This window comes from Sorex fumeus, unplaced genomic scaffold (genome assembly GCF_029834395.1).
Source record: "Sorex fumeus unplaced genomic scaffold, SorFum_2.1 ptg000063l, whole genome shotgun sequence".
Taxonomy (NCBI): Eukaryota; Metazoa; Chordata; class Mammalia; order Eulipotyphla; family Soricidae; genus Sorex; species Sorex fumeus.
Genome location: NW_026606120.1, coordinates 27,994,830 through 28,016,524, shown reverse-complemented (window position 1 = coordinate 28,016,524; position 21,695 = coordinate 27,994,830). Strand labels below are relative to the sequence as shown.

Sequence of the window (21,695 nt, the reverse complement as noted above, 5' to 3'; positions counted from 1 at the left end):
CTTCTCACGCGGCGCCCATGTCATCTCAAACCCAGGTCAGCTCAGCCCCTGGTGTGTGGACCCGGGACTTCCATCTCTCCCTTCGGGACCTCAGGCGTCCCCGCAGACGCCTGGAGAAACGCAGCTGTGAGCATCTGCCGTCCCCTCTTCACTACTCACGCGGTGTCCATCTCATCTCAAACCCAGTTTTCCGTAGAGGTGTGGTCTCTTCAGAAGTGGGTGTGGCTTCAGAGTGGGCATGGCCTATTTTCCGGCCGGTGGCCGCTAACACGGCTGCAGGGTGTTTACCCATTCTAAGGAACCTAGTTCCCAAGGAATTTAGTCCCCAACCTAAGCCTAACGCCATGCACAAAAGTAAGATCGAAATGGATTTATGACCTCAACATCAGACTGGAATCCATAATGTTTATTGAAGACAAAGTTGGCAAGACTCTCCACGATATTGAAGTTAATGATATCTTCAAAGATGCCACACCACTGGCCGAGCAAGTGAAAACAGAGATAGACAAATGGGACTATCTTAAACTAAGAAGCTTCTGCACCTCAAAAGAAACAGTGACCAAAATACAAAGACAGCCTACAGAATGGGAAAGAATATTCACCAAATACACATCCGACAAGGGGTTGATATCAAGGATATACAAGGTACTGTTTAAACTATACAAGAAGAAATCACCTAACCCCATCAAAAAATGGGGCGAGGAAATGAACAGAAACTTTCTCAAAGAAGAAATCCGAATGGCAAAAAGGCACATGAGAAAATGCTCTACATCACTAATAATCAGAGAGACGCAGAACAAAACAAAAATGAGATATCATTTCACACCACAGAGACTGGCCCACATCCACAAGAACAAAAGCAACAGGTGCTGGCGTGGATGTGGTGAGAAAGGGACCCTCCTTCACTGCTGATGGGAATGCAGACTGGTCCAACCCTTTTGGAAAACAGTATGGACGATTCTCAAAACATTAGAATTTGATCTCCCATTTGACCCAGCTATAGCACTCCTGGGAATATATCCCAGAGAGGCAAAAACGTATAGTCGAAATGACATCTGCAATTGTTTGTTCATTGCAACACTCTTTACAATAGCCAGAATCTGGAAAAAACCTGAGTGCCCAAGAACAGATGACTGGTTAAAGAAACTTTGGTACATTTACACAATGGAGTACTATGTAGCTGTTAGAAAAGATGAAGTTATGAAATTTACATACAAGTGGTACTACATGGAAAGTATCATGTTAAGCGAAATGAGTCAGAAAGAGCGGGATAGACACAGAAAGATTGCATTCATCTGGGGAACATAAAGCAACAAAACGGGAGACTAACACCCAGGAATGGCTGAGATTAGTACCAGGAATTTTGCTCCATGACTTGAAGGCCAGCCACATGTGCTAGGTGAAAAGGAAGCTCAGATAGAGAAGAGAGCTCCAAATAAAGGGTGTTGTGAGACCCTCCCAGGGTGGGAGAGACATGCTAAAAGCAGTCTATAGACCAAACATGATTGCCACTCAATGCCTCTCTGGCAAAACACAGTACCCAAAAGAAGAGAGAGAGAACAAGGGGGAATGCCCTGCCACAGCGGCAGGGTGGGACGGGGGGGTGGGGTGGAGGGAGATGGGGGGTGGGAGGGATGCTAGGACCCGTGGTGGGGGAGGATGGGCACTGGTGGAGGGATGGGTACTTGATCATTGTATAACTGAAACCCAAGCACAAAAATTTATAAGTCTATAACTGTACCTCATGGTGTTTCACTAATAAAAAAAAAGTGATTAAAAAAAAATGGGATTGTGACCTTTGGAGCTGGATGGTAAAAGTTGTTCCTTCTGTTGGGTCTTAGCTGGTGACTGATCTCTGAGGGGCAGTTTGTCAGCTTTAATTGTGGGCTCTATGAGTCCTACTGCCAAAGTCTGTGGTGTCTATGCTTCGTGGGTATTTTCCTGGTAATGCAATGTTCCAGGAGACAGGACACCACCAGTTCCTCTTTGGAATCTGCCCTATAGCATTTTTTCCCTCCCTGAAGTCTGACCTTGATACTTATTAGCTTTCCTAAGTAGTCAAGCCATAGCTTTTGTTCTGGACTTAACTTCCTCTTCTTTCTTTGTTGACTTTCCAATCAGATTAAGCCAGATTCTCAGCTAATTTGTAAGACTTGATAAACGTCTGTGGGAAATGCTGGGTCACTATGCCGGAGAAAAAGAACATTGGAGGGGCTTGAGTGATAGCACAATGGGTAGGGCATTTTCCTTGCACTCAGCAAACCTGGGTTCGATTCCCATATGATCCCCAAGCACCACGAGGAGTAATTCCTGAGTGCAGAGCCAGGACTAAAAATGAAGTTTTCACAGGCTATAAAGAAATGAACTCGGTCACACATTTTATACAGTCATAAATGAGTAATTAACATGCATTCAGATTCTTTACAGGATTGCCGGACAACTTTGCTTTATTTTTAAGTGGAGAAATCAGCAAAATCATTTTAAACTTTTAAAGGTAAAGGTAAAGGCCCTCCCGTTGATCGTCGATTTGCTCGAGCGGGCCCAGTAACGTCTCCATTGGAGACTTTGTTGTTACTGTGTTTGGCATATCGAATACTCTCGGTAGCTTGCCGGGCTCTCCGAGAGGGGTGGAGGAATCGAACTCGGGTCGGCCATGTTGGCCACTTGTAAGGCTAACGCCCTACCGCTGTGCTATCGCTCCAGCTCCAACTTTTATCAATGTAAAATTTTAAACAAATAACTGACAGCCCAAATCATCTCAGCTGCTCTCCTCTCTCTTTTTAAACAACTATTCAGGAGTGAGAGAGGCAAAGCAAGCACAGTGAAGCCGTCTGTCTCTTATTTATTTTATTCACAAAGCTACAGTAATAAATGTTAAACACTAACGGGCCTTAAAAGGTGCCCCTGAGATATTTCACACACAGTTTTAGCAAGTCACATGTGAGCCATCACAAAATGCCTCTCCCTTAGTTATTGCTGAGATTTACTGTAATTTCTTTCTCCCTGCTCTGTGAAGTAGAATTTTGCATGAAGGAGACTGTGGTCTGATCCCGTTCGAAACTTTGGGACAACAGCGACATCGGTCAGGCAAAACCGTCGATTGAATATGATGTGGTCTATTTCGTTGTGGAATCGTCCACCGGGAGACTCCCATGTCCATCGTTTAGATTCTGCCTTCTGGAACTGTGAGTTACCATGAATGGTCTTGGTCGACATGATGAACTCAGACAGTCTCTCACCCTGTTCGTTCCATTCTAGGCCATAGGTCGCAATGTGAAGTTCTTCAGCTGATCTTCTTGGTCTTATCTTGGCATTAAAATCACCCACAATGATCTTGTAGAAGGTGTGGTCTTCTTTATAGAACTTCTCCAGCTCCATGTAGAACTTCTCGATTTCTCTTTCATCATAATGAGATGTTGGTGCGTAGACAACGAAGATAGAAACTGCAGGCAGTGAGCCACATCTATTCAAATGTAAACGTCCGATTCAGGTTGTTAGGCATTCGAATGAATCAATGCTCTTGGCCAAGTTTGTGTTGACAAGGACACCGACGCCTCCAACACCTCTTTTATCACATGTTCTGAGGAACAATTCTTCTCCAGTGTCGAAAACAGCATGGTGAGATTCGTGCCTTCTTGTCTCGGTCAGACCAATGATGTTGTACTTGATCATTCGCTCTTGTACCATCAGGTCCTCGATGGATGCATCTGATGCTAGCGTACGTGCATTGAAAATACAGACGATCATTTTTGTCTTCCTTCGTTGTGGCAGCCTAGGTCGGCCTTGAGATTTTGTCGGCCTCTCCTTTCTCATCCTTCTCAGTGCTGCCATGTCGGTGAAGCCTTCAGGGTCAGGTGAACGAGACCAGTTGTAGTTACTGGTTTTGGCATATTGAATACACAACGGAGAGCTTGCCAGGCTCTTCCATGCGGGCGGAATACTCTCGGTAGCTTGCCAGTTTTTCCGAGAGGGATAGAAGCTTTTGGGGCGACCTCTAATCACCCTTGTAGGTGTTACCATATTTGAATCCTATCAAATATGGTGCGACAATTCCGGAAGATGGGTATTTAATATCTTATGATGTGCCGCGCGGCGTCCTGGAGTGTGGCAACGGCTGGGTAGTGGGAGTAGTGTCGATAGTGGAAGTCTCCCTCGTGCAATATTCTACTTCACAGAGCGGGGGGAAAGGGCTGCAAAGTTCAAAAAGAGAACTCCCAGAATGACCACCAACTGGGAACTCTTTGGTGCTATTGCGGCAACATAGGAAGATGCCATTGTTGACAACATTGACGAGGAATACTATCGACTGGTTCAGCACCTCCATGAATGTGCGAGGAACGCCAAGAGAGAGATAGCCACAAAAAATCGCCTATCTTCGAAAACTCTTGAGCTAATTTGTCAGCGTGGTTTGGCGCATGCCTCAGGCAACCGCAAGCTAACATCCGAGCTCGCAAGGCAGTGCAGAGATGCGATCAAGGAAGACCTCAAAGAGAGAAGAGCAGAAGTACTGGTAGATGTGGCAGAAGCCGGGAAGAGTATTCGTAATACCCGCCTGTCCTTCGCCAACTACAAGACCAAGATGACTGCCCTCCGTCATCCTGATGGATCCATCACATCCTCCAGAACGACAATGGAGAAGATTATCCATGACTTCTACTCAAATCTCTTCAATAGCCATGTCCACTTGCCGACATGCCAAATTCCACAGGATGGATATGTCGTTCCCAACGTTCTCCCTTCCGAAATCCAACACGCCATTTCGTCGGTAAAGAAAAAAACAGCACCCGACCCAGACAAGATCAGACCTGAACACCTGAAGAACCTGCCGTCAGTGCTCATCAATACACTGGCTCGGCTCTTCACTCGCTACCTGTCTGAATGCAAGGTTCCGTCCCAGTGGAAAACCAGCAGGACCGTACTACTGTTCAAGAAGGGAGACATCCATGACATTGGCAACTATTGCCCGATCTGCCTATTGTCTGTCATCTACAAGTTGTTCACTCGAGTCATCCTAAATAGGATTGGCAGAACACTAGATGAAGGACAACCATGTGAGCAAGCCGGGTTCCGCAAAGGATTCAGCACCATCGACCATATCCACACGATAACCAAGCTCATTGAGGTTTCTCCGGAGTTCAAGATGCCGCTCTGTTTAATGTTCATTGATTTAAAGAAGGCCTTTGATTCTGTTGAGACGGAAGTGGTCATTGAAGCCCTAGCCAATCAGGGCATTCAAGCCCAATACATCAGGATCCTCCGTGAGCTGTATTGCGGATTCACTACCAGGATCTCACCATTCTACAAAGAAGTGATCGTTGATGTCAAGAGAGGGGTGCGGCAGGGTGATACCATTTCACCGAAACTCTTCAGTGCCACCCTCGAGAACATCATGCGCCGACTGGAATGGGAAGGAATGGGAGTGTAGATAGATGGTCGGCAATTACACCACCTCCACTTTGCTGATGACATTGTTTTAATAACACCAAACATCAGCCAAGTGGCACAAATGCTGGCCGACTTTGACCGTGAGTGTGGAAAGGTAGGACTACAGCTGAATCTTACGAAGAAAATGTTTATGAGAAGCAGCCTCGTTCCTGACGCCCCATTCGCTCTCAATAGAACGACCATCTCCGAATGCAACAGCTATGTACCTAGGTCGAGAGGTCAACATGACAAATGACCTGGCACCCGAGCTGTGCAGGAGGAAGAGAGCGGCTTGGAACGCCTTCAAGAACGTCGAAGAAATAGCTAAGAGGATGAAGAACCTCCGGCTCCGGGCACATCTCTTTGATTCCACTGTTCTTCCTGCATTAACATATGCCTCAGAGACCTGGGCCCTACGCAAACAAGATGAGAACGCTATTCAGGTCTCCCAAAGAATAGAAAGAGCTATGCTTGGAATATCACGTTTCACTCAAATGAGAGAAAGAATCCGGAGTTCTTCCGTCGACAATCAAGAATCAGGGATGCTGTCTCATTTGCCAAGGTGACGAAAATCAGATGGGCTGGTCACGTAATGAGATTTAAAGACGACTGCTGGACTAGAGCTGTTACTGACTGGATTCCACGGGATGTCAAAAGACCGCATGGCTGCCCACCTACCAGATGGTCAGACTTCTTCATCAAGATCATGAATAATCGGTTTGAGGCCCTTCATGTTCCTGGAGCGAACAGATGCCATTGGGCTACACTAGCACGCGACAGGGACAAATGGAGACGTTACTGGCGCCCGCTCGAGGAAATCGACGACTAACGGGAAGTTAAGTGATTAAGTGATTAAGTGACTGTAATTTCTGCAGTAAATTTACTGCACATTCTATTTTATTTTAAGACCACCCATTTAAAAGTCATTATAGGATATATGAGTGTTCTGCCCAGGAAACTGATTCACAAGGAGGCAGATCATGTAATTGTAGCCTCTTTATGAATGCACTTTTTGGGGAGTGGGGTGGGAACAGCCATTTTCTACTGTCAGACTGTTAGAAATTGAAGGTGACTTCGGAGAGAGGCATCATGGCATACCTAGACAGGTCCAGTAGCAGGATTTATTCATGTTCCACAACACAATAGCCACAAATTCTAAGTAACTCACTTGAATTTCTTCCTAAGAAATCAAAGCTGAGACAAATACTTAAGCGTCTCCCAGAGACAGTGGCAGGGGAGGAGCGTGGCTTCAACTCAGCATGTGAAATGCAGAGATCTCTGAATAGGGTTCCTTGTCCCTCTTTCCTGGGGCTGCTCATCATCTGCAGGAGAGACACGATGGACACCTGCTCTTTCCACCCTAACAATGTGTTTGCTTTGCTTTCCTCCTCGTTATGTTGTCTTAAAGTGGCCACCAGACATATGATCATTGTTCTCATAATCCGCGGCCAGATTAATAAAGCCCCAGCTGAGAGTTTCTTATTCAGCCTTCCTCTCCCACAGGACATGTGGCATTCATTACCTGTGTATGAACCCATTGATAGTACCAGAAGCAATCATAAATATCTAGAGAGAGACTTTCCTTCTAGTATACAAATATAGTGGCATGCAATGAAAAATATTTGATAAAACGTAGGTCTTTCTTCTTAAGAAGAGTAAAGAATGAAAAAGGAGCTAAGTGTTAATATATTCCTCCATGAATCTTAAAGGGTACCCTTTCTCCACCCCAATCTGGAAAGCTGTGATCAGATAGCCAGTGCTGTGTGTGGATGAGTGAAGATTAAGAGAGTGGTAACACGCAGAGTGTGGGGTCTGACTTTGTACAGGGCATAGCTTGGTATTTATTCATACTCTCACCTCTAGTATAAAGTGACAGGCAACAGGTCATTACATAAGGAGATAGCCAGAAAGCTCAGCAGTACTTCCTAGGGAAGCAATGACAGTGATGCTTACTCTTGTGTCCTGAGTGTCTTCTGTTGAATGAAAATGTACAGAAGGGAATTATTAGGTACTTCATGCATCCTCTTGCTGGGTTTGCATTGCACCTCACATGCCTCTCACAACTTTGCCAGGACTGGGAAAGATACTTCCAGGCTCTAGAACCTTGAGCTATGCATGATCTCATTTTTATAAATCATGATGCATTTGTTAGCTAAGGGTCTGAGACTGTATGAAGGAGCAGGCAGTAGAGAGAGGCAATCTGACTTGAGGCAGTAGAAGAACTAGAGCGGCAAGTGGCTTTTTCTGTGCCTTAAGCACTGGTGTTTCAGAATAATAATTATGCACTACTGGGCTCTGTTTTCATACTGAGTTTCCATATGGAGTTTCCAGAAGATTTGTAGCATTGAATAGTGCAAGCAGATTGGCTTAAGCAACACCGATCCATATTACCAGCTTGTAAGGGCAAGTGAACCCTCCAAAACCTTTGCTACTCTATATTGTTTTGATTTTATTCCAAAATAATGGACTCCCTTATCTGTTAGTAAAACACTGTATCCTGAGATCCTTAGGTGAATATCCATGGTATCTTCTCATTCTAGCCAATATTTAGCTAGGTCACGGTCATGGTCCTCCCGTTGTTCATCGATTTTGCTCAAGCGGGCCCAGTAACGTCTCATCGTGAGACTTGTTGTTACTGTGTTTAGCATATTGAATACGTCACGGGTAGCTCGCCAGGCTCTGCCGTGCAGGCAAGATACTCTTGGTAGTTTGCCCGGCTCTCCGAGAGGGGCGGAGGAATCGAACTCAGGTTGGCCATATTGGCTGCGTGCAAGGCAAAGACCCTACCACTGTGCTATCGCTCCAGACCCAATATTGCGCGTGCAATGGATAATGCTCAATGGATAACGTGCAATATTTAGCTAACTGTTAGAAAAAGAAGCATCCATCTCAGTGACAAGTGAATGAGTGAGTGCTCAGATTAGCAACAGGGATGCGGGGATCACCCATGGCCATGCTATCCTTCTGGAATAAATTGGCCCCCTTAGCACAGGGGATTCTGGTTCCATTACATTATTGGTGTGACTGGTAAATCAGAAACCTTTATTTTCACATGGACAAGCTCTCTTCACCAAAGTTAGGAAATGTGAAATATTCAAGGTCTGTTTCCTGCAGATGTTGAAGACAGGTTGGCAGAGATGTGGCTGTCTCTGAGAGGGAGGCTGGTGCAGTTCTAACCAGCATAAGTGGCAACATGGTGCTTCTTTCACTCTCATTACCTTTGCTTATCTGCACAAATGATAGGTGTTTCCTAGCTTCAGGGAACATTTAAAATGTCAGATAAAGATTGTGAAATGCACAAAAAATGTATAATTTGTAGTTCTCTAGAACTTTAGTGAACCAGAATATAGGACATTTAATGATTTCTCAGAGACTTAAATATTTATCTAAAATTTTACATGTAGGGATTCGAGCAATAGTACAATGGGTAAGCACTTGCTTTGCATGTGGACAACCTGGGTTCAATCCCCTGCACCATATATGGTCCTGTGAGCTCACAAGGAGTGATTCCTGAGTGCAGAGCTAGGAGTAAGCCCTCAGCACTGCTAGGAGTGGCCCCAAACCCAGTAAATAAATAAATAAATAAACAAAACTTTACTGAAAATACACAAAGTTCAAAGGATTAGATAAATGCCAACATTTATTTTTTTAAGCTTTATTTTTAATTACCCATATGGCTGGTAACTATTATTATAGGGAATGCAGTGGATATGTATATAGTCCCATGTAATAGGAACTGTTAGTTAAACCACAGCTCGAGTCAAGATGGACTTCCCAGTTAAAACACTAGGTGGTACTTTAAGAGAAAACAGTAAAAATAGATAAGAAAGTTTTGGGTGATTATCAGTTTGGTCATGAAAGCAGGTGTTGAGTATCAAGGCCTCCTCAGGCCTTGGACCAAATCTGAATGTGGACAAACTGCAGGGAAGGATCCTCCCTGGGAGTACTTCCTTCTAAGTGAACACTTCCTCCCCCAAAGAAAAGTGTTATACCTTACTTTCAGAGCTTCAAGTTAAATGTAAAAGCAGTACAGCATTTTAGATTATACACTTTCATTGAGTTCATGTTGTATTATAACACTAAGTATCTGGTGTTTGGGAGTCCCATGAAAAGAACATGCATATGACCAACATCATTCTATCATATTCTGGAATCTTATTGACCTGGCCTTTCTTACAAGGAAAATATTCAGATCATGGTAGAAACAGAAAACTGGTTCCCAATGAACAATTCATAGTTAACCAGTGTTCGTATCAGACACTGGGGTAAGAAAGATGATTCAGAATAATCTTACATTCAAGAAGCTTACGTGTGTAAATATTAAGACTTATATATGCTAGAATTTGAGACTGAATTCTATGGATTTTTATTTATGATCACATTCCTATAGGCCAGTACAGATATATATATATATTTTTTTTTCTCTTCACCATTTTTCTTATTTTTATTTTCATGAAAAGGAGCTGGTGGTTGGACCCCACTTGTGTCAAATCAATATCAGTGGCTACAAATTGACCTTGGAGAGAGAGTGACAGTCACAGCTGTGGCCACACAGGGAGGATATGGAAGCTCTGACTGGGTGACCAGCTACCTCCTGATGTTCAGTGATAGTGGAAGGAATTGGAAGCAGTCTCGACGAGAAGAAAGCATCTGGGTATGTTCCTGTTTTGAAAAACAGCCTGTCAGAGTAGGATTTACACTAGCTACTACAAGTTGTTGCAAATTTATCAGCTAAGTTATAAAAACAGAGACTCCTAAATTACTTGAAATATTTGCAAGTGATTATAAGAATCATGGGGCATTTTAAGCACAGCTTGTGTGTAATTTATAAAATAACTAGAAGTAGACATTTTTATAATATAGTGAAATATTAGAGATGTCTTCTCCAACTTAAAATGGTAAGTTTTGTTGTGATTGTGTTTGTCACAATAAGAATTATGTGGTTTAACTACCATTTAACTTAGGCTAAGAATGTTGTATACTTATTTTTTTCTTCATTACCATGTTGAAAGTCTAAAAGTCTTTATTTCCTTGCAATGTTGTTTATATATAAAGCTAACAGGCAGCAGATGATAATATTACTTTGATAACAAATGATCTCTTTTGAATTTCTTTAGAATAATTTTACTTATTGTAACTTAATAGATGATTGTCTGTTTACTTTTAATCTTTGGAACTCTTATTAGTTATTTTTAATATAAATTGAAATAAGAACTAATCAATTGTCTAGATAAAAGAACAAAGTGGAAGGAGATTTGCTAGAATCGACATGCAATTGTTCAGAACCTCCCGATAAGCAGTTGTTACGTGGATTATTAGAAGCAGATATTAATGAGCTAAGTCTAGGCCACAATGTACAAACATGGTCAGGATAAAATTAAGAGTGAATGATAGTCAAATCTTAATGAAGCATCTGCTTATATAGAGAACTTTTGTTCAAGACTTGTATATTACCAATTAATGATGAAGATATGTCAAGAAATGTGTGATTTGCAGTGGTGGAAATGTCATAGTGTATTTAATTTTCCATGTTGCTGGCAAAGCAATTGAAGAAGGTACTTCCTGAAGAGAAAAGATTCCTCATTCATAGCTTTCTCTTACTTCTGCTGTATACCAACACTGTAAGCTGCCTCATTAGTCAATAGAAATTTGGAAACACCTTTATATATGTTGTCCATCATTGATTCCATTAGGTTGAGCACAGCTGTATTTATTTTGAAAATTAATAACTTAGATGCATTGTTTCATATTTTTGCCATCCAACCAAGAAGATTGAAGGGTTTCAGTACCTGGTTGACATCATCACATGACAATTTGCTCACAGAGCAGACACACTTGGTGAAGTAGTGCCTACAGCATTGGTCCTGTTTATTCTAGACTATGCACCTGAGGTGGCTGTGGATCAGCAACCTCATCAGCTTTTACAGCAGACTCTGTAAAAGCTGATGAGGCCCCTGTCTCATTTGCACGTATTCCCTGCCTTCCTTCCTTGGAACCCTAGTACTTCATGAAGACTAGAGCTGAGCAGAAATAGTGTTGGCTGATATAAGCAGTGAGTAGAGCCTTTTTCAGAATGCCATTTATTTTTGACAGTGCTGGGCATTAAACTCAGCCTCATGGATGCCAATTGTGTACTCTGAACCACATCTTCTGTTCAGATTTCTCTTCTTGGTTCATCACACTGCATGCTTTTGTATCTCTTCAGTTAACTGGACCTTGCAGCTCTAGTGAAAAATGGATTGCTTCTGTTCTACATTCTGAGCTCCTTTTAGAAGGAGTTTCTTCCTTGCATCTTCAGCATCCACACCATGGCTTACATGAGTCATCTTCTCTGGGTCTGTGGACCCAATTGATTTCAAATCAATAAATCTTATTAATTGATTCTCTGAGGTTATTCCCTGGCCCTTTTTTTATAGCGTTGACTGTTTTTCCATATACCTTACCCAAGGCAATTCTACCATTTCCCAGGTGTTTGTTTCCAAGTAAACTGTTAATATGAACTTAAGATGTCAAATAATTTCCTTAAAATATTTACATTATTTATTAATGAAAATCATATCTGTTTAGTCATCTTGCCTCCTGATTGGCTCTCTATCAACACTGGAACAGGTCACACATACTTAGTGGTTCAATCTATTGCAGATTTACCATGTTAGTTTCTATAGGTTTGAAGTTGAATAGATATGGCAGGGTCCTTCTTTATGGGGGTTGCAGCGCTTCTTGTATTCCTAGCAGGCCTGAAGAAGACTTCTCCTACAAGCTGACCCTCTGGGATCACCCACAAACCCAAATACATAATTACAGTCAAGACTATGCTTTATTAAAGAGTATTGAGAAAAATTAGCAAAGGAAAGAGACTCTGGGAAGAAGTCCAGGAGATACAGGCTCACACTTCAGAGAGCCTTTTTTCCTGGGAATCATAGAGGATGTATTTAATTCCCTGAAGCAGTGAATTATAGCAACTCATGTGAAATATTACCACCCTGGAGAGATTCCAAGAACAGATTCTGAGATAGACCACGTGCTGGGCTACAAAACATACCTTAATAAAATCAGAAAGATATAAATTGTATCAACTCTTTACAGACTGTGGTACACTAAAGATAGAAGTTAATCACACACAGATATGGAGGATCAAATTAAACACCTGTAAATTAAACAATTCAATGTGGAACAGCAGTGGCTCAGGGAGGCTATCAAGGAAGAAATCAAAAGATACCTGGTAACAAATGAGAATGAAGATATGAGCTACCAGAACTTGTGGGACGCAGCTAGAACAATATTGAAGGGGAAATTATAGCTCTTCAAGCACTTCTCAGGAAGGAAGAAAGGGAGGGCCCCTGTAAATGATCTGACTTCACAGCTAAAAATCTTGTAAAAGGCCAACAAAATGAGCCAAAATCAGGCAGGAGGAAGGAAATAATAAAACTTAGAGTCGACATTAATGACATATAAACCAAAAAAACAATCCAAAAGATCAATGAAACGAAGAGCTGATTATTTGAGAAAAAATAAACAAGATCGATAAACCACTAGCAAGACTCACAAAGAAAGAGAGAGAGAGAGAGACAGAGAGAGAGATAGAGAGAGAGCCCTTATAAACCGAATCAGAAATGAAAAGGGGGCATCACGACAGAAATCAAGGAAATTCAAAAGATCATCAGAGATTACTTTGAAAGTCTATATGCCACGAAACAAGAGAACCAGAAGAAATGGATAAATTTCTGGATTCTTATAACCTCCCAAGGCTGAGAGAAAAAGATTTGGAATTCCTAAATAGACCTATCACCATCAAGGAAACTGAAACAGTAATCAAAAGTCTTCCCAAAAACAAAAGTCCAGGTCCAGATGAATTCACTAATGAATTCTTCCAAACATTTAAAGAGGACTTATTTTCAGTCCTTTTCAAGTTTTCCCAGAAAATTGAAGAAACAGAAATTCTATGAGTTTCTATGAGGCACTAGTCACCCTAATACCAAAAGCAAACACAGACACCAAAAAAAAAAAACAACTTACAGGCTGATATTCCTGATGAACACGGATTCAAAGATCCTTAACAAAATATTAGCAAATACAAGTCAACAACTCTTCAAAAAGATCATACGCCACAACCAAATGGGATTCATCCCAGGGAGGCAAGAATTGTTTAACATTCACATGTCAATCAATATAATCATCATATCAATACATGAAAAGATAAAACCATATAATCATATCAATAAGTGCAGAGAAAGCATTTGACAAGATTCAGCACTGTTTATGAGGAAAACTCTCAGCAAAATGGGCATTGAAGGAACTTTCCTCTATATAGTCAAAGTGGTCTACCACAAGCCTACGGAAAGCATTTTCCTCAATAGGGAAAAACTAAGAGCCTTCCCTCTAAGATCAGGGTCAAGACAAAGATGCCCATTCTCACTACTATATCAATATGGTACTAGAAGTGCTTGCCATATCAGTTAGGCAAGAAAAATTTATTAAAGGGATGCAAGTAGGAAAGGAAGAAATCAAACTCTCACTATTTGCAGATGACATGATACCCGAGTCCCTGAAAACAGATGACTGATTAAAGAAACTTTGGAATATCTACACAGTGGAATACTATGCAGCTGTCAGAAATGATGAAGTCATGGAATTGGCGTATAAGTGGATCAACATGGAGAGTATCATGCTAAGTGAAATGAGTCAGAAAGAGAGGGACAGACATAGAATGACTGCTCTCATTTGTGGAATATAAAGTGACACAATTGGAGACTACACCTAAAGATAGTAGAGATGTGGGTCAGGAGGATTGTTCCATGGCTTGGAAGCCAATCTCTTGTGCTGTGGGCAAAGGCAGCTGTGATGGAGAAGGGACCACTAAGTAATTGATGGTTGGAGGGATTACTTGGGATGGTAGATGCATGATAAAAGTAGACTCTGGACCAAACATACTGGCCACTTAGTACCTGCATTGCACACCATAATACCCAAAAGGAGAGAGAGAGAGAAAGAGAGAGAAAGAGAGAGAGAGAGAGAGAGAGAGAGAGAGAGAGAGAGAGAGAGAATGTGCCTGCCACCTGCCACAGAGGTGGGGAGTGGGATGGAATGGTGGTGGCAGAAGGGATACTGGGAATATTGGTGATGGAGAAAGGGCACTGGTGGAAGCATGGATACTCAAACATTATTTGATTGAAATGTAATCATGAAACTTTGTAAGTCTGTAACTATCTCATTGTGATTCGTTAAAATAAGAAAAAATATTTTTAAATGTCAAATACCCAGTTCTGTATGTGCCCCCTATCATTAAAATAGAAATGTTTAAGTTAAAAAAAAACTAAATTAAGTAAAACAATAAATAAATAAATAAATAAAGGTTAGAGGCATAATATAAGCATGTTCTTACATGACAGAAAAGTTATCTTCATTTTTTACCAAGAGACTCAATATAACTCAGGTCATCTAAGCTGTTTGACATGTTGAGCAAATATTTATTTGAAATATAGAGAGGTGTCACTATTTGAATGAGATGACCAAAACATGCACATTTTAAAAAAATATGGACAAGAATAGTTTTCACTAATCAGTTAGGAGGCCCCTGGTTTGACAAGGCTTGATCCAGAGTGACCATGGAAACTGGAAGTGTCCCTGCAGACCCAGCTCAGCCATGTTAGAGGTAGTTTCCTGCTGAAGAGTGGATGATGACAATGAAGTAAATAGGTAGAGGATCACTGAGAAATCAGGAATATGTTTTAAATTTGTTTCCTGAGACTAAATAAGCAAAGACATCTCAATAGATATACTGAGCTCTTTGATTCATGGCCATAATTTTATGAGATAAATCTTGTGCACCAGTTCATGTAAAGCCAAGCTATTGCGAGTTGGGCTCTGAGTACTACTTGGGACCCCAGATGAGCCTAGGCTTGGTTTGCTGTTCTGACAGTCTGGTATGTGCTGGGGCTCTAGGGAACCCCTTTCCAGCCCCATGCACCTACTCTGTCTTCATGGGACCTTTTGTATCCCTTGCCAGTCAGCCACCTCAGTTTTCCTGCCTGTCCTGAGTCAGTTCCCATCCCACCTCCATTCCTGATGTTGGGCTTACCATGGACTTACCCACTAACACTCAGTCTCATAGTGCCTCTTTTTTGCTTGCCATGGATGGTGTGGCAGCCAATGTAATCAACATGGAGCTCATGTAATCTGTCAAGGACCATCTGGCCCAGAGACTGCTGAGTTCCTGTTCCCAGGAGGTTACATGTCCTCCAGCATCTCCTGGATCCCACTTTATTTTGGCACTTTCTTTTTCTTTTAATTAATAATGTAGGAGTACTGCTATTTATTCAGCCATTGATTAGGCTGATTGAATTGGGCATGAACTCCACATTACTTTTTTTTCCCCGAACGGTAATTTTACTACTTTTTATTATTATTGTTTATCCCCATGAGATAGTTATGGAGCTTTCCTGTTTGAATTTTATCATACAATAATCGATCACCAAACCCTCCACCAGTGCACATATCCCACCACCAAGGTCCCCAGTATTTCCCCCAATCCTACCCCTCCCCTGCCTCTATGGCAGACAATCTCCGCCATACTCTCTTTTGTATTGCTTATTATGTATAGCTGAGCAGGAGGTAGTTTGTGGGTTGTGGCTCTCACATACCTAACAGTTGGCCTTTGGTTTCTTGGCAAACTTGGACCCAAGTTGTCGGGATCCAGCCAAAGGCACAGCAGCAATTTTGGGCTATCAGGAAGTCTGAAGGCATCATCTGGCTGCTGATGCACTCGCCCTGCAGGTACAGGTTGACCTGCTGGCAGCACCGTACCCCTGTATTTTGGCACTTTCATCTCCTAATGCCTCTGTTACCTTCTATCTTTTTTCTTTCCTTCTTTGACTGTTTTTACTGTCATCTGTTCATAAGCATTTTTTTATCATTGCTTGTTTGTCTTCTTTTTTCTTTAAGCCTCCACCTGTAATGTTATAAATCATAGAAATAAATTCAAGTCAGTTTGCATAGTTTAGCAATTAGACTATACTGGAAGGAGAGGATTTAGCAGCATCTCTGACATTGCAAGTGACCAAGAGTCCTGTTCGGTGCCTTCTGCACATTGACTTCTGGATTTGACTACCCTATACTGGTTACATTGTGAGGAAGCATTTTGTTTTCATCAGTTGTCTCTGATCAGAGGAAAATTGATCTGATGAAATAGTCCTGCCCACCCTACTAAGGACTGAAGATCATGGAGTTGTGGATGAGTCATTGAAGGATCCATGTTTGCCCTACAGATCCAGGATTTCAGTTTGTCAGGGATAAAATGTGTGCAGTCATAAAGCTAAGCCCTCAGTCAGAGTTAGAGAAGAGTGTGCCAGGAAAGTATACACTGCTAAGTGTGGAGCTCTGCCTTTCATACTTCAATATTTAGGAACAGATTTGTGTTAATTCAGTCATTCTAAAATTTGTTTGCTAATATATATTTGGGCTGGAGTGATAGCACAGCAATAGGGCATTTGCCTTGCACGCAGCCAGCCCGGACAAGCTGGGTTCAATTCCTCCGCCCCTCTTGGAGAGCCCGGCAAGCTACCGAGAGTATCTCGCCTGCACTACAAAGCCTGGCAAGCTACCCGTGATGTATTCAATATGCCAAACACAGTAACAGCAAGTCTCAAAATGGGGATGTTACTGGGCCCACTCAAGCAAATCGATAAACAACGGGAGGACAGTGACAGTGACAGAATGTATATTTGCTAATATATGTTTGCTAATAAGTGGATGCCTCAACAGAATTAATAAGCACATTATGTGGCACGTGACAAAGAAGGGTCTGTAGGTTAATGTTGACTGTTGGAGATCTGAACTAACTTTAGTTTCAATGTTGATTATTTATTATAGGACTGTATAGCACTGTCCTCCCATTGTTCATCGATTTGCTGGAGCAGGCCCGTAACGTCTGTTGTGAGACTTGTTACTACGTTTGGCATATCAAATACATTATTGGTAGCTTGCCAGGCTTTGCCATGCGGGCAAGATACTCTCGGTAGCTTGCTGGGCTCTCCGAGAGGGGTGGAGGAATTGAACCCAGCTCGGACAGGCTGGCTTGGGTGCAAGGCAAACGCCCTACCGCTGGGTTATAGCTCTAGCCATTTAATAAGTTTCTATGTTTTTTTTCAGCAGAGTGGCCTAACACCTAGTGATTCTATGCTGATCATTTTCATGTAATTCACTTTGTCTGGGACTCAATTGGCTCCTTTTCTATTTTTCTATTGCATCACCATGAGATACAATTGCAAAGCTTTCATAATTAAGTTTCAGTCATACAATGATTGAACACCCATCCCTTTACCAGTGGACATTTTCTAGCGACAGTGTCCCCAGTATCCCTCCTACCACTCCCACTTGACCCCACCCCCTGCCTCTAAGACAGCCAATTTCCTTCTTACTCTCTCTCTACTTATGGGCATTATAGTTTCCAGTACAAATACTGAGAAGAATTGGGTACATAACTTTCCACCTCATTTATTGTTGTGGCAGTGACTTTATAGTTGGACAGTTTTGTTGATTGCACTTAACACCATGGACAGCAATTGGATTTTCTTGATGTGTTTCCCCCTCCAAGGCTCTGAAAACTATTAGATTAGGGGTTGATGTTCCCGGAGTTATACTTTCTCAGCTGAGACTTGTTGGATTTAATCAAGGCAAAGTTGCTGTTCTCAGATAGACCCTAACTAGATATGTAGTTAACACATACAGAAGGAAAGCTCAGTTCATCACATGAGACTGCTAAGTAATGGGAAGATTTTGATTCTAAGCCAAATGCAAGCAAAGAAGGTTTAACAGGGCTTCTTTCACAATGCTGTGTGGGATAAATCCCCATTGAAATCCAAGAGCAACCTCACTCGCCCTTAATAGTAGGTTTCAGAGACAATAGAGATGAACTTAAATTTTTTTAATAAAATTTTATTTGAGGCACCAATTTTGTAGATAGTTGTAAGACTTCAAACATGAAACATTCCAACATAACCCCCTCCATCAGCCTGTCCCCTTCCTTCCACCATTGTCTCCGTGTTGCTTTATTGCCTGTATATGAGAAATATCATCAGTGTTTGTCCCTCTCCTTGGACTTATTTCATTCATCAGCCTTCTTGGGATCTGTGCTTTCCATGGAGAATGTTCTTCCTTTGTTCACTATTGGCCACATCTCTTCACAGCCCCCAAAGGCTCACACTGTACTGAAATTATTCATTATTGAATTTTTCTATTTTTTTCCTGAGAACTTTAGTTTTTCATTTCTCACAATGTTTTCATTTCACTATATTTATTCATCTCATGCCAGTTGTCCATTAATTCTGGCATGAGGGATAGAGCCTATATATCTTTATACAATGGCACTTCCTGATTTTTCAAAAATAACATTTTTATTTACTTGTTTCAATGGGCATATATAATCAAGTTCAGGGAAAGATGTGAGGGCCAGTAGAATTTTAACTTGGTAAAGTTGTAAATAACAAAATAACAAATATTTTTTTCAATAGTAATTTTTTAATAACAATCATTATTTTATTTATTTATTTTTTTGCTTTTTGGGTCACACTCAGGTATGTTCAGGGATTATTCCTGGCTCTGCACTCAGGAATTACTCCTGATGGTGCTTGGGGGACCATATGGGATGCCGGGGATCGAACCCAGGTCGGCCGCATGCAAGGCAAACGCCCTACCCGCTCTGCTATCACTCTGGCCCCAGTAATTTTTTAAAATTTTTATTGAATCACCATGAAATAGTTACAAGTTTTCATGTTTAAGTTACAATCACACAATGATCAAACACCCATCCCTCCACCGGTGCACATTCCCCACCACCAATATCCTCAGTATACACCCCCCTCCCCCTGCCTCCATGGCAGACAATATTTTCCATACTCTCTCTACTTTGGGGCATTATGGCAGCTGGAATAGAGAAGTAAATAACAATTCTTGATGTTAAAAACAAAAACTTGAGTTTTCCCTAAAGGAAGTGGTAGCTGCAGTGGTGTTGCTAGAATATGCAAACATTTTTTTTTTTTGAAAAACTTAAATTGCAGCACTGGAGACATAATTTAGCAGTTAGCGCACTTGCCTTGAATGTGGCCAACCCAGGTTCAATACCTGGCACCATATATGGTACCCTGAGCCCATTATGAGTAATTCCTGAGCACAGAGACAAGAGCAAGCACTGAACACTGTTGCATTCCAAAAGCAAACCAAAATTAAAAAAGAGTAAATGGAATATAGAGCATGAACAGAGACAGAAGCTGAACAGACACAGCTTTAAATGTCGCACTGCACTGTAGCACTGTTCTCCCATTCGTTGATTTGCTCGAGTGGGCACCAGTAATGTCTCACAACAAATTGTGAGACTTGTTGTTACTGTTTTTGGCATACTGAGTACATCACAGGTAGCTTGCCAGGCTTTGTGGTGCAGGTGAGATACTCTCGGTAGCTTGCCGGGCTCTCTGAGAGTGGAGGAGGAATCGAACCCGGGTCAACCACGTGCAAGGCAAATGCCCTACCCACTGTGCTGTCACTCCAGCCCTAACTTTAAATGTGAACTTTTAAAATTCCTTTTGGGGAAGCACAAAAATAAAGATCATTTACAGTTTTAATCAGGAACAGTGAATGACAGACAGTTTAATTCTTACAATCAAAATGTTTCAGGAACATGCACCCTGAGAAGAAATGCGAATATACCCAGTTCCAGGAAGATGGAGGGTATAACAGATTTGGAAACATCTCCATTGGGATATCATGCAAATTCTTCTGAGTTCCTTGCAACTCAGACATTTCAGCTATATAGGATGTAGTACTAAGAAGTGGTCAAAAATAAAGTGAGTCAAATCTACAAATTCTACTGTCTGCACACATGATGTAAAAAGAATGCATGCGTATAGTGTGCTTATAGTTCCTTGCTTGTGGGCAATTTCCTGGATCTATGACTTTGACTTAAAGGACTGAAATGAGTTGATGCCAGATGAAAATTGGTTTTAAGGAAAGGTCCCACGGCAAAGGTCTGGTGGTTCAGAACCGCTGTGTTCACAGCTCTTGATAAACTCCCATGATTTAGGACCCCTGTGGGTTCCATCTACTTGGAGTTTCAGGCAGTTTCTGCTTTTAATGCAAAGCACATTTGACATACTGTGTAGATATAAGCAATGATGAAAATTAATTTTACAGAAGTTGTACATATATTTGTATATGTACAACATAAACATATAACATGCAATATATAAAATTATGTGGTTTTCTAAAATGATATTTGACATGCTTTGGGAACTTGAAAGATAATTGAATGTTACAGTCTTAGAACAGGGAGGTAGTGAGAACTTAGATCAGTAAACCTTGAATTTTCTAAGGACTAAGACCTGGGCTTAGTTGAAAATGCTGACATCCAGTTGTTTTTCAAGATCTAAGATGGATGTGATCAGACTAATGGTACAAAGGGTGAGGCACTTGCCTTTGATGTGGCCGACCCAGGTTTGATCACAAACATCTCATATGGTCCCCTAAGCCATGAGTAATTCCTGAGTACAGAGTCAGGATTAAGTCCTGAGTATCACTGGGTAAGACCTCACAGAAGAATTACCTCCCCAAAACCAACCCAAACAAACAAACAAACAAACAAACAAAAATACTAAGGCTGAGAAGAAAATTAGTTTTTAACAGGCGACAAACATCTTTGTTGTGACTCCTAAGCTGTCCTAAAAGTAGCCAAAGACAATAAGTAAATTAGTGTGGTGACTGTGTTCAAATAAACCTTTACTGGCAAAAATATGCAGCAAGCTGGGTTTGGCCTTTGGATGCAAGTGCGTTTACTACTGTCTTATTGTTTTTCATATTTATTTCAATATGTGTTACACCCAACTTTATTATTTATCAATATTTCTTTATAGGTTTGTGAGCATTCTTTATAGCACAGCATTGATAGGGGTGCAATAATAACAGTGATGTGAAATAGGTAATTTCAACCAATTGGAAAAAGTCTAGGTCAGTGATTTGCAAAGTTTCTGTGGGCATAGTTGTATGTTTTAGTCAAAACGCTGATGAATTTTTCTTATAATTTCTTCAGATTTTGATAATGTCCTAGACTTCTATGTTATTTTATGATGGTGACCATAGAGAGAAACAATTCGAGAATGATCAGATTTCCAATTTTTGAAAATAAAGTTTAAAATAATACTTGATTCATATGAGCCAAAAGATGATTCTTTTCAGTACTACTAAGTCTCTTGTCTCATTTTTCAAAAATCTTAAGCACATCCCAT

The 21,695-nt window shown here is 41.3% G+C and overlaps 1 protein-coding gene across 1 annotated transcript in view; it reads left to right on the top strand.

Moving 5' to 3' along the window:
- The window catches only part of LOC130034972 (contactin-associated protein-like 3), a 201,278-nt gene that overhangs the window by 10,191 nt on the left and 169,392 nt on the right, over positions 1 to 21,695 (top strand). Inside the window, exon 3 of the mRNA XM_056126469.1 lies at positions 9,885 to 10,078. Within this exon, the coding sequence (XP_055982444.1) occupies positions 9,885 to 10,078 (194 nt within the window). The remainder of the gene's footprint in view (positions 1 to 9,884; positions 10,079 to 21,695) is intronic.